The following is a 12,696-nucleotide window of genomic DNA, read 5'->3' as shown; positions in this document are numbered from 1 at the left end:
ACCAGTTTAAGATACTGTTACAATCAAGCCGGATTCAAGCTGATCCTCCCTATAACGCAAGAAATTTCAGCTTAGATTGAATCGAGTATAAATGAATACCGGTGCGATTACACGAGCGCGGTGTAATCAGAGGACAGTTTGGGAAAGTTTAGATTAGTCATCTCTGTTCTCACAATTATTACAAGTATACGCTTCTCTCTTGACTTGGCGAAGAAATTGTCTCGTGTTTTTCATCAACGTGTAGAAGAAGCATCTACATTTGACATTTGGAAAAATAATTATATAAATTAATGGAAATTATATAATTATATATAGATTAAATCATTTTCCTGTTACGAAACTGTTTAACCTACTAACGTAATATTTGCTATCTGTATAACCGATAGGACGGTGTTACGCAATGCATATATCAACTTTGAAAAAGAAGCACGGCAAAAATTGAGGCCGCTAGTGTACAATGAATAAATAATAGTACACTGAAGAAATAATGATTCCGATAAGCATCAAAGATAAGATAAAATGGAACATTAATAACTATTCCATTATTCTCCTGAGAATATTAATTCTGTTATAAATAAAATGTATTATTATAATACGTGTGTGTAATATGAAAGTGGTTTTTCGACGAAGAACAAAAAATACCTAATGAAATGTTCAGGAGAAAGTTACTCTCGATACGCTTCGTTGGTTACGAAAGGAAATTCAAAGATATTTTATTCAATTTCATACGTGTGTTTATAAAGATTCCCTAATATCGATGATATTTTTCATAACATAATAAATGTTAAAACGAATAAAGTAAAATACAATTTATTATTCATGAATATTCAAATGTCTAAATGCACGCATAATTACATGCGAAATAAGGATGTCATAAATAATTTCTTGTCATCGTTATTGCGTCAATTTTCGATTATAAAAAATTTAATTAATTTAATTTCTATCTTTATATCATATTTAATTCCGATTAAATGCTAATATGTACCAATTTCGTCGCTTACCATTTTTTATATATTTTTCTTATACATTTTAAAACAATCTCTTTAATTATAGCGATCACATTTGATAATTTTCACCGAATCGAATACGAGTTCATTTGAACTATCTATTCATTTGTTGCACATCCTCTTATCGGTCCTTTCGTTCTATCGATCAAAAGCATCGTCTATAACAAATTTCTCTAATCTTAATTCTTAATCATATTATTCCTCTTTTTATTATCTTCTCATTATCTCGAGACTAATTAAATTTTATATTACACACATAAAGTAGAGATGAATGAAAATATTGTACATATATATATATACATAATATAAAATATATAAAAGAAACGCAAAGGGAGAAAGTAACTGGAACAAATTTCTACTTGCGTTACTTGCAACATTTATTTTGCAAGATATATACCGGAAATCAATGCCACGCTTCGAGAAGCATACAAAGTAGCTTGTAAGCAAGAAGCAGAATGCAGGAAAGAGTGGAACCAGCCCAACTTATCTTTCTATCCCAGCATTGTTTTATTTCCTCGAGTAATTCATTGATTTCACGCGCGTGGAGGGACCAGAGATAGATACTTATGCAACTTAACCTATAGTAGATCTGACATTTAGACTTTAGAAAGTTTCTCTACGCATTCTCCAAATACGAAATAAATGTTAACGTATTAGAAATTATTCTTTTTCTTTGTAATAGGGATAGATAGAGTTTCGAAAAAATATTTAATCGAATCAAAATTTCAAAGAAAAATCGTATTAATAATTCTTAGATCTGGTTCGATGATTAAAATTGTTCCCAGTTTTGGAAAAATTTTAGAATTTTTATTTTCATTCGCGCAATTATTATTTTAATAATCGAAAAAATTTAATAATCGCACGAAACTAATTTATTAAAGCGTACCACTTACATTTTACGATACCCAAAAGAAAATATAATAAAGATAATAACATCGTTCGATTAACTCGACTTTCTTTCTCCTTTCGACTTTTTACTCGAGAATGACTCATCGAGTCGCCGTTCAAGTAACGATTATCCCAAACACCTGGTAATTTTTCCGATGTCTTTCACGAAACACTGCACACTTCTCGCCAACTTACCACAGAGGTATACCATACCTCGTTAGTCCCACTCTGTATCCAACGTCTCTTCCCCACTTTCGCTTCGATTTCATAGATGGATAACCAGTCTGGAATCAAGATTGATCGAAGGGATTCGCGCTTTTATCCTTCCCCCCCTCCCTCGCCCCGAACTTCGAGAGAACGATTATCTGCATTCTTCTGCGAACTGTTTCGAAACACGCTCAACGGATAACACGTTCTCGCGTATCCTTTATCCTCGATCGTTATTATCTCACCGGAGACGACCATAATTTCGTCGCTTTCGTTTCGCTATAATAATAAACAAAAAAAAATATACAATCGTTCGGTTAATAATAATTTCGTTCGTGAAAAAAAAAGAGTATATATACATACATATACATATATATACATAATACGTATACATATATATATAATATTAAAAATGTTTTATTATATCGAAGCGACGTTGAGCCGATAAACAATTAAAATCTACACAGACACACATATATATATATATATATTATTAGTTTAGCCTTAAATCTACGCCGGTTTCGCGCCTTTCCTTCTGTGCTGTCCACCGCTACTCGGTTTCGGCTTCGGGGGCGGATTCTCCAACGCGTCCAACTCCTCGTCGGTCAATTGACCTTTGTACCAGTCTTTGCTGAAAATTTCGAGAGAGAGAGAGAGAGAGGTGATCATCCCATTGAAGTAAAATTCGACGGACTCACCACTCGGGTATCTTCCTCGCCCAGTCGCATTTTCCAGTCCGCTCGTCGAACGCTTGCCCCAACTTGCACCCGCTCCTCCTCGGTATCTCCCCGTTCACGCACACGTAAAAATACTGGCAATCCTCCGTGTCAGGGTATCTAGGGTGAGTGGCAGCGATCGCCTCGTCCACTCTAGGGCACGTGAAGTTGAACAACTCCCTGGAACCGCAACCCTTCTTCTGCGCCTCGTCCGGCCAATTGCATATACCCGTCTTCTCTGAGAACACCAGACCCTCAGGGCACGTGATCATGTTGTACTTGCCCTCCACGCAGTAATAGAACGTGTTGCATATCCTGCTATCCTCGTGGGCGAAGTAACCGTGCATCCTTGGACAATGGGGGGACGGTTGTGGTTTCTCTGCGGAAAATTGGAAGGGGGGGAGATCGATTTTCGGTTTATACGCTTTTTATACATATATATACACGCACACGCGCGCGCCCGTTCCTCCCTTATCGAGGAGTGAAGAGGAGGGTAGGAATATTTCGAATATGGCCCCTTACGCAATTTCGGCCTCTTGGAGCAATCGATTCCGAACGGGAGATCGCACTTCTCGTGTTGGGGGCTAAAGTCGTTGAACACGAGGCCGTCGGGGCACAGTTTCTCTATAACTTTCCCGTCCCGGCAGTCGTAATATTTGTCGCACTGTCCCGCATCGGGGAAATAACCGTTCGGCTCGGGACACTGATCCGATACCTCTTCCTCGTCCTCCTCGTACTCCTCCTCGGCGGATATCTGCTGCTGCTTCCTTTGCAACGCTGGCAAACTTACTTTCCTACGATTCTGCTCGAGCGCTTCTTGCTTCCTCGTCAAACCGGTGACCGCGCCTGAGAACAAGAAAATATTCCATTACTTTTTTTTTCTTATCCTAAGGAGAAGGAAAGAAAAAGTGTTTTCTTATTATTCAAAAAAAATTATATTTTCTTTTCTTTCATTCTCAAAGGGAAGAATTGGATATTTTTATTCCTTTATGGGAGAAGGTGGGGCTTTGCAATGCGGATGCATTGTAAGTAAAAAATGAATTTGAATAAAAAAATACAAAGAGAGAGAAGGAATAAGAAGCGGTGAATGGCGGCGAGAGAGAGAGAGAGAGAGAGAGAGAGAGAGAGAGAGAGGGTCGACCGGTCGGAGTATTTTCAAGGCGGCGCGACGTCTTGCGTCCCTGAATAAACGCCGGTTGTACGTAAACGCAGCGCGCCGGTCGACCTCGCGAGCGGAAGAAAGCGAGAAAGCGCCTCGCTATGCCTGCCTTGGCTCGATCTTAACTTAACTTTCCAACGCGTGTCTCGGGATTTTCGGATCGAAGAAAGGATAAAATTTCGTGTATTTCGTTTAAATCGAATTCTATTCTATAATTCGAATTTCTATCATCGCATCGAGACGATCATTTTTCGATTCGATCGTTTATTTATTTATTTTTTAATCGACACACGTTCCAGAGAAATTTATATATTCCATATATAATAAAATTATTATATTCCATATAATTTATATATTGTTATATTATCGTTGCTATCGATCGGGATCATTATTTTTTCTTTCCTTTTTCTTTTTCTTCAAATTGACACGTATTCCAAAGAAATTTATGAGTATTCCATATTGCCCATTTTATATCGATTGCTACGTTTTAGAAATAAAAAATTCGGAGAAGAACGCGCTAATTTAAATTTATTCCATATTTAAATTGCAATATCTAGGATTAGAATCGAGAACGTGCAAACGTGTACAATCAACGGAGTTAACGGAGTAGATTGCGAGGCGGTAAGAAGTAAAACAATATCTCGGCTAAAGGTCACTAGTCAAACTGGCCGTCGTATCTCGATGATCCGTTTGTTCTATAATTTTTCTCTCAATTCACAAATATTACGAATATTATACAAACAATTTTTTTCACGAGTTTTACTATGAAAAAAACTACGCGTGTTCGAGTCGTGGCAAACAATAGAAAGTTAGAAACGATGGAAGCGGCATTGAAAATTATTGCAAAATATCGCAAAATATACGTCGGTATATTATTCGTGTACCATTATTATTATTATTATTAATAAAATTACTCACCGAGACAAATCAGCAGGCACAACACCTCCGTCTTCATGGTGACGGAGGAGGAGGTGGAGGAGGCGGGTTGACAAGAGAAGAGAAGGTATACGTATTCGTTTTCTCGTTCGTCCGGGAATCGAGTCACGGTCGTCGTGGACGTGATGGAATTGATGACTAGAGAGTACTGGATCGCATCGAGAGGGTCCCAGGGCCTTATATGCATCCCCCACTATTCCGTTCACGAACGGTTACAACACTCGATGACCGCGTACTTAACTCGAACGAATACGCCGTCAGTTGCTTCCTCTGCCGTCGATCTCTTTCTCTCTTTCTTCCTTTTATAAATCGTACAACAATCCATCCAATAGTTCGTCCGACATGTCCACGTATATATATATATATATTCTTTTTGTATATTTTTCGAAAACCATTATTTTTCTCCTCTTACAATACAATGATAATCTTTCGATCGATTCGAAAAGTTCAATTGTTTACCTTACGTAGAGGTTATGTATATGGAACGTTTTGGAATGTTCGTTCGTGCTTGCAATGTATATTCCCAGTGGAGAAAATATATATATGTATATATTTAATAATTTTTAATAACAAGTCTCGCGATCCCACCATCCTTCGGGATTCTTCCTCACCCAAAGTTTTCTCAATTCGTCGTAAGTGAAAATGATCAACGCGTACGGTATACCGGGCAGCCACCATTCGGCGAGGAGGGGATAGGTGCGAAGGATCACGTCCATGTAGGGGGCGTAGCAAACCACGCATGCGACAACCAACTCGAAAATAATACCGAAGTTGAGCACCCAGTTGTTCATTCCCTGGCGGAAGAGGGAGTTGCGACGAGTTTTGCATATCATCACGTCGGCCACCTGTACGATCACTATGCTGACGAAGAAAGCCGTGTGGCAAGTGTACTCGAGAATTTTTCGTTGCTCGTAAGTCCATTCCTGGCCGAAGCTGTCCTGCAGATCGTTCACTACGATGCAATCCCACGAGGATCTCAGGTTCAACAATGTGTACGGCATGAAACCGTGCTCGGCCATAACGACGAAATAAGTGAAGAAACCTGCGCATGCCTCTATTATCCCTATCTGCCCGTAACTCATGAAAAGCAAGGATCGGCTGACGAGATGATCCTTGAACGGTATCCTCGGTTTCCTGTAATTACGTTACATCGTTACAACCGCGCTCTCTCTCTCTCTCTCTCTCTTTTTCTCTCTCTCTTTCTCTCTGTTTATCTAGATTATCACCTGAGCATGATATCCGATTCGGATTTCTCGTAAGCGAGCGAGATGGCCGGCCACATATCGGTGCCGAGATCAATGCACAATATGCATATCACTCCCACTGGCAACGGTATACCGAGAAGGATGAACGCCAAGAATGGAAGTATCTCTGGAACGTTGCTGGCCAATGTGTAACCGATGCTCGATTTCAAATTGTCGAACAGCCTTCTCCCCTCTTCGATCCCAGTCACTATAGACGCAAAGTCATCGTTCAATAGAATTAAGTCCGCGACTTCTTTACTCACGTCTGACCCTGGTTGGTTCGAACATTTCATTCGATGATAAAAAATCGTAATTCCAATTCGTTTCGATCGAAGTAACGTTGGAGAAAGGAGGGAGACAAAGAGAGAGGGAGGGAGAGAGGGAGAGTGAGAGAAAGAAAGAGAGAGAAAGAGAGAGATACCGGCGATCCCCATAGCGATACCGATGTCGGCCTTCTTCAACGCAGGCGCGTCGTTCACACCGTCCCCGGTCACAGCTGTGATCAGATGAAGCCTTTGGCAACTCTCGACGATCTGAAGCTTCTGAACGGGGGACGTCCTCGCGAAAACTATCTCCGGATACCTTCTTATTATGCGATCCAATTCGTACGGCTCGAGATCCCTTAGATCCATACCGGTCACAACGATCGACTGCTCTTTTCCCTCGTTCTCGTTGCTGAGGAAGTCGTCGGTGATGATGCCCACGTATTTGGCGATCGCCCTTGCCGTGTCCGGATGGTCGCCGGTCACCATGATCACCTTGATCCCGGCGCAACGACATTTGTACACGGCGTCGGGCACCGTTGGCCTCGGAGGATCCATCATCGATATCAAACCGATCTAAATCGCCACCATTATATATATATATTTGGTATAATTGGAATGTATGATATTCAAATTAAAAGAAAAAGAAAAGGAAAGGAGGGAATTTATTTGGTATAATTCGAATATTTGGTACGGTATTCGAATTAAAGGAAAAAGAAAGAAAGGAATTTATTTGGTAATTCGAATATTTAATATGGTATTCGAATTAAAGGAAAAAGAAAGAAGAGAATTTATTTGTTATAATTGGAATATTTGCTATGGTATTCGAATTAAAGGAAAAAGAAAGATGGAAATTTATTTGGTATAATTCGAATATTTGATATGGTATTCGAATTAAAGGAAAAAGAAAGAAGGGAATTTATTTAGTATAATTCGAATGTACGGTATTCGAATAAAAAGAAAAAGAAAAAAGGAAATTTATTTGCTATAATTCGAATATTTGGTACGGTATTCGAATGAAAAAAAAAGGAAAGAAGGAAATTTATTTGGTATAATTCGAATATTTGGTACGGTATTTGAATTAAAGAAAAAAGAAAAGGGAATTTATTTCGTATGATTCGAATATTTGATACGGTATTCGAATGAAAAGGAAAAGAAAAAAGGAAATTTATTTGCTATAATTCGAATATTTGGTATGGTATTCGAATGAAAAAAAAAAGAAAGAAGGGAATTTATTTGTTATAATTCAAATATTTGGTACGGTATTCGAATTAAAGAAAAAAAAAAAAGGAAAGAAGGGAATTTATTTGGTATAATTGGAATGTACGGTATTCGAATGAAAAGAAAAAGAAAAAAGGAAATTTATTTGCTATAATTCGAATATTTGGTACGGTATTCGAATTAAAAAAAAAAAAAAAGGAAAGAAGGGAATTTATTTCGTATGATTCGAATATTTGGTATTCGAATTAAGTATTCGAATTAAAGAAAAAAGAAAGAAGGGAATTTATTTGTTATAATTCGAATATTTGCTATGGTATTCGAATTAAAGGAAAAAGAAAAAGGAAAGAAGGGAGTTTATTTCGTATAATTCGAATATTTGCTATGGTATTCGAATGAAAAGGAAAAGAAAAAAGGAAATTTATTTGCTATAATTCGAATATTTGGTACGGTATTCGAATTAAAAAAAAAAGAAAGAAGGGAATTTATTTGTTATAATTCGAATTTGGTACGGTATTCGAATTAAAGGAAAAAAAAAAAGGAAAGAAGGGAGTTTATTTCGTATAATTCGAATATTTGGTACGGTATTCGAATGAAAAGGAAAAGAAAAAAGAAAATTTATTTGCTATAATTCGAATATTTAATATGGTATTCGAATGAAAAAAAAAAGAAAGAAGGGAATTTATTTCGTATGATTCGAATATTTGATACGGTATTCAAATAAAGGAAAAAGAAAGAAGGGAATTTATTTGTTATATTTCGAATATTTGATACGGTATTCGAATTAAAGGAAAAAAAAAGGAAAGAAGGGAATTTATTTGGTATAATTGGAATATTTGGTACGGTATTCGAATTGAAGAAAAAAGAAACGGGAATTTATTTGATATAATTGGAATATTTGATATGGTATTCGAATTAAAAGAAAAAGAAAGATGGAAATTTATTTGGTATAATTCGAATATTTGATACGGTATTCGAATTAAAGGAAAAAGAAAGAAGGAAAGAAGGGAATATATTTGGTATAATTCGAATATTTTCTATGGTATTCGAATTAAAGGAAAAAAAAAAAAAAGAAGGAATGAATGGAAAAAGAGAATTTATTGGAGGAATTTATTTGGTACGGTATTCGAATGAAAAGAAAAAGAAAGAAGGAAGGAATGGAAAAAGAAGAATTTATTGGAGGGAGAATTATATGATTTTATAAGGAATTTTTATTTTTACCAGTCTCAAGTTGTTGAGGGGGAAGTTTAGGGGGTCCTCTTTGAACACGAAGCCGGGTGGGAATGTAGTGACGGGGAGGTCGAGGTCGGCGAAACCGAGGACGCGCTCCCCGTTGTTGGCGAGGACGTAGCAGGACTCGGTGTACGCCTCCTTGATCTCGTCGTCGAGCTTCCTCGTTTCGTTGTTGAACGCCACCGTCGAGCACCGTTCCAAAACTCTTTCCGGTGCCCCCTTCAAGAAAACAATGTGCTTCTTCCCGCACAGATAAACGTTGGCTTGGAATTTGTCCGTCGAGTTGAACGGTATCTCGAACATCTAGATATATTCAGGAGGAGGGGAGAGAGAGAAAGGGGCGAATCGAACGAATATTAAGGAGAAATTTTTCGTTTCGTATCATCTACCAATCAAATATGGGCAAAAGAGATACCTTGGACATACCTTTTTGCAGACTCTCCTGTAAGATTCCGCGCCACCCTTCACAAGCACCTCCATGCATTTCAACAAAGCGGCGTCCGAAGCGTCGCCTAAAATCTTCCTCTTGGCTATAGGCGGTTTCGGTATACCCTCGGGCAAAGGCTCCCACTCGGCCCGATTGCACAGGCTCGCAACCCTGGCCAAGTTATTAAATCCAACATCGCGAATATATTTCCTCCACGTATCCGAGATCATCACCTCCCTCAACTGGCCGTTGTACCACATGTGCCGCACCTTGCCACCGAACAATTATATCGATTTTATGTAAAAAGAATAAAAACGAAGAATACTTGCTTCGTCGTATTATAATATTTGAAGAAAAATATATATATATAGCGTGTATCGAGACTCTCGAACGAAGAAATTTATTTATTTGAATTGGAAAAAAAATGGAAGCGAATAAACATTAGTTTTTTTATTACTCGATACTGTGAATGAAAAAATTTATTTATTTGAATTAGAAAAAAAAAGTGGAAGCGAGTAAAAAGTTAAACGTTAGTTTCTTTATTACTTTGTATACAAAGATTATGTTTGAAGAAAAAAAAAATATATATATATATATCAGAACTAAGAAATTGCGAAGAAAATTTATATAAAAATTTGAATTAGAAAAAAAATGGAAGCGAATAAACATTAGTTTTTTTATTACTTTGTATACGAAGATTATATTTGAAGAAAAAATATATATAAATATCGTATATCAAAACTTTCGATACTGCGAATGAAGAAATTTATTTATTTGAATTGGAAAAAAAATGGAAGCGAGTAAAAGAAAAAGAAATATATATATATCGATACAGCGAACGAAGAAAATTTATATAAAAATTGAAAAAAAAAACACTATTAAATAGAATTCCTTAAATAAGGAATAAAGAAATTTATTTATGAAAAAAAAATATATATATATATATAGTATATCGATATAGCGAACGAAGAAAATTTATATGAAAATTGGAAAAAAAAAAAAATTTTATATTAAATAAAATTCCCTAATAATAAGAGATTTCGTCTTCAATGAAGCTTACGGTCATTTTATTTTGAGTGAGGGTCCCCGTTTTGTCACTGCAAATGACAGCCGTGCAGCCCAGGGTCTCGATAGCTTCGAGATGTTTCACCATACAATCTTTGCTCGCCATTTTGTTCGCGGTAAGCGTGAGGCTAACGGTCATAGTGGCTATCAATCCCTCCGGCACGTTGGCAACAATGATGCCGAGCAGGAACGTGATTGAATTGATCCAAGTGTATCCCATAGTGGTGGACAAAGTGAAGAACAACATCCCGAGGAATATTGCCCAGCACGATATTAATTTCATAAATCGTTGGAGCTCGCGCGAGAGCGGCGTCTGCCTTGGCGCCAATTTAGAGGTTAGCTTAGCGATCCTACCCATCACGGTGTGATCACCGCGGGCAACTATCACTCCTTTTCCGCTCCCTGTCGCGCGACATTAACGAAACTTTTAAGAAAGATGGAAACGACGGGTAAGGGGGAGAGGGATACATAAGGAAACGAATAGAAATGCAAATTTTGCTTTCCTCACGTGTCACGTTTAGATACCTTCCACTATGTCTGTTGTGAAGAAAACCATATTCTTAGCTTGTAACACGTCAGTTGTTGGAATAATGTTGGCCGTTCTTAAAAGCGGAATCGATTCGCCGGTAATCGAAGCATGGTCCACTTTAAGACCTTAAGATCACAACATATTATATACATATATATTTCTTTTTGTGTTTGTGTTGATCGGATTGTTAGTTAAAAAAAAAAAAAAAAAAAAGATAGAAGGAAACGAACGAGAATTATTAATATTAATGATTAAAATTATTATTCATATTATTTTATATATACCAGTGATTGAAGATATACTAGTGAATAAGTGTGTATTTTACAACGACAAAGCTACGACGATGACGACGCTTTACGATATGTATGTATATCTCTGGAGCGTCGAGGAAAGAGAAAGGCGAGGACTTTTTTCGCCGAGAAATAAGAAAGTTACGGCCGCAACTGCAGCGATACGGATTTACCTTGACATTCCAGGATCCTAATGTCAGCGGGTACTCGTTCACCGGTTTCCAAAAGGACAATGTCCCCCACGACTAATTCGGCTACGAACACTTCCTTTTTTTGCCCGTCCCTCAGAACCTTGGTCTTTTGTGGTAACATCTGTTGGAACGATTCTATGATTTTATTACTCTTCGACTCCTGGTAATGGCTGAACATCGCCGTGACTAAAATTAATATGACAAACACGATACTGAGCCCCAAATGCTCGTTCGACGCTTCACCGTAAGTACTATGTTCCAAAAGATAATTGCACAAGCATAATATAACGCCTACCTAAAGGATAAATCGATAAACCTTTTATTAGAATTATTATAATATAATGCCTATCGTGCCATTATCTATAAAAATTACGAGAGAATGGCGAGAATGGCAAAGAAATATCTTATCTCTTTTATACTTTTTTTTCCCCACGGGATATTTATTATACCCATATCAACGAAGAAAATCCTCCGAAACACAGACGTAAGAATTTTAACAAGCTGGAAGGTTTTTTCGGTGGCGTCAGTGTATTTGGGCCAGTTTCGGCTAAACGAGCGCGTGCAACGTTCATGGAAAGGCCATGCGTCGCATCGGTTTCTAATCTTTGTAATAAATCTTCCAACGGTTGGAGGTGAATATCTGTTTCTATATCACGGCGCAATAATTCGAGATTAGCATTAGCACGACGTCTTCGTTTGTTAAACCATCGAAATATGTTAAAATAATTCATTATAAATATTATTGGGGATAGATTGGTTAAAAGAAAAATATATTTTTTTTTTATATATATAAAAAATATGATATAACCAACATACGCGTGTTTAATACCAAAACTGTATCGAGATATCGTAACAGATTTCTCAACAGTAACGTATAACGATTCGATTTTACCCTGAATAAAATATATTTTTGTGTATAAATAATTATTTATTGCACGAGAATACAAAATGTTTCGAGTATGTTACATTACATTATTATACAAGTTGTTACGTTTTAATATTTTAAATAAATTATATAAAAAAATAAAATAAACTTTGGTAAATTAATTATTCGTATAACGATCAAATATGAAATTTATAAATATTTGATTCAATTTAATTCGTGAATGAAAAATTAATTCGTTCGTTATTATATAAATTTGTAAATTTTGTTATTGCAAATATTTAAACATGTTTTTTCCTATTGTAAAAAGTTATGTAAAATTACGTTTTGTACGTAATAATTAAAATACCGACAGTATAGTATAATAATTGAATGAAGGGAAATGCTCTACTTTATCTACCGAGTGTTTCGAGTGTCGACGAAAGAAAGAAAAAGATGGT

The 12,696-nt window shown here is 36.7% G+C and overlaps 2 protein-coding genes across 2 annotated transcripts; both read right to left on the bottom strand.

Moving 5' to 3' along the window:
* Window positions 1-2,612: 2,612 nt before the first annotated feature.
* LOC122710470 (protein obstructor-E) lies at window positions 2,613-4,932 on the bottom strand. The gene is made up of 4 exons (XM_043928345.1): window positions 4,896-4,932; window positions 3,341-3,664; window positions 2,801-3,197; window positions 2,613-2,733 (listed from the first exon to the last, which is right to left on the bottom strand). Exons 1-4 carry the CDS (start codon window positions 4,930-4,932, stop codon window positions 2,613-2,615), a joined length of 879 nt encoding a protein of 292 aa, XP_043784280.1.
* On the bottom strand, window positions 3,528-12,104 carry LOC122710465 (sodium/potassium-transporting ATPase subunit alpha-like). Its single transcript, XM_043928332.1, has 10 exons — window positions 11,823-12,104; window positions 11,356-11,668; window positions 10,889-11,017; window positions 10,359-10,765; window positions 9,298-9,567; window positions 8,860-9,174; window positions 6,579-6,996; window positions 6,140-6,428; window positions 4,896-6,047; window positions 3,528-3,664 (listed from the first exon to the last, which is right to left on the bottom strand). The coding sequence occupies exons 1-9, from the start codon at window positions 12,102-12,104 to the stop codon at window positions 5,477-5,479; spliced, it is 2,994 nt and encodes a 997-aa protein (XP_043784267.1). The 3' UTR covers window positions 3,528-3,664; window positions 4,896-5,476.
* Between the last annotated feature and the right edge of the window lie 592 nt (window positions 12,105-12,696).

The sequence above is a fragment of the Apis laboriosa genome, unplaced genomic scaffold (genome assembly GCF_014066325.1).
Source record: "Apis laboriosa isolate Shangri-la unplaced genomic scaffold, ASM1406632v1 scaffold105_cov147, whole genome shotgun sequence".
Taxonomy (NCBI): Eukaryota; Metazoa; Arthropoda; class Insecta; order Hymenoptera; family Apidae; genus Apis; species Apis laboriosa.
Note: the sequence above shows the minus strand (reverse complement) of the source record. Positions and strands in the feature narration are given on the sequence as shown.

Bases quoted from the DNA above. Each gene is read 5' to 3' on its own strand.
- LOC122710470 (XM_043928345.1), bottom strand. From the start codon at position 4,932: ATGAAGACGGAGGTGTTGTGCCTGCTGATTTGTCTCG. The intron at 3,665-4,895 runs GTGAGTAATTTT...TCTTGTTCTCAG, and splicing joins GTGCCTGCTGATTTGTCTCG to GCGCGGTCACCGGTTTGACG. The intron at 2,734-2,800 runs GTGAGTCCGTCG...CGAAATTTTCAG, and splicing joins GCGAGGAAGATACCCGAGTG to CAAAGACTGGTACAAAGGTC.
- LOC122710465 (XM_043928332.1), bottom strand. From the start codon at position 12,104: ATGAATTATTTTAACATATTTCGATGGTTTAACAAACGAAGACGTCGT. The intron at 10,766-10,888 runs GTATCTAAACGT...GTCGCGCGACAG, and splicing joins CACAACAGACATAGTGGAAG to GGAGCGGAAAAGGAGTGATA. The intron at 6,048-6,139 runs GTGATAATCTAG...ACGTAATTACAG, and splicing joins GAATCGGATATCATGCTCAG to GAAACCGAGGATACCGTTCA.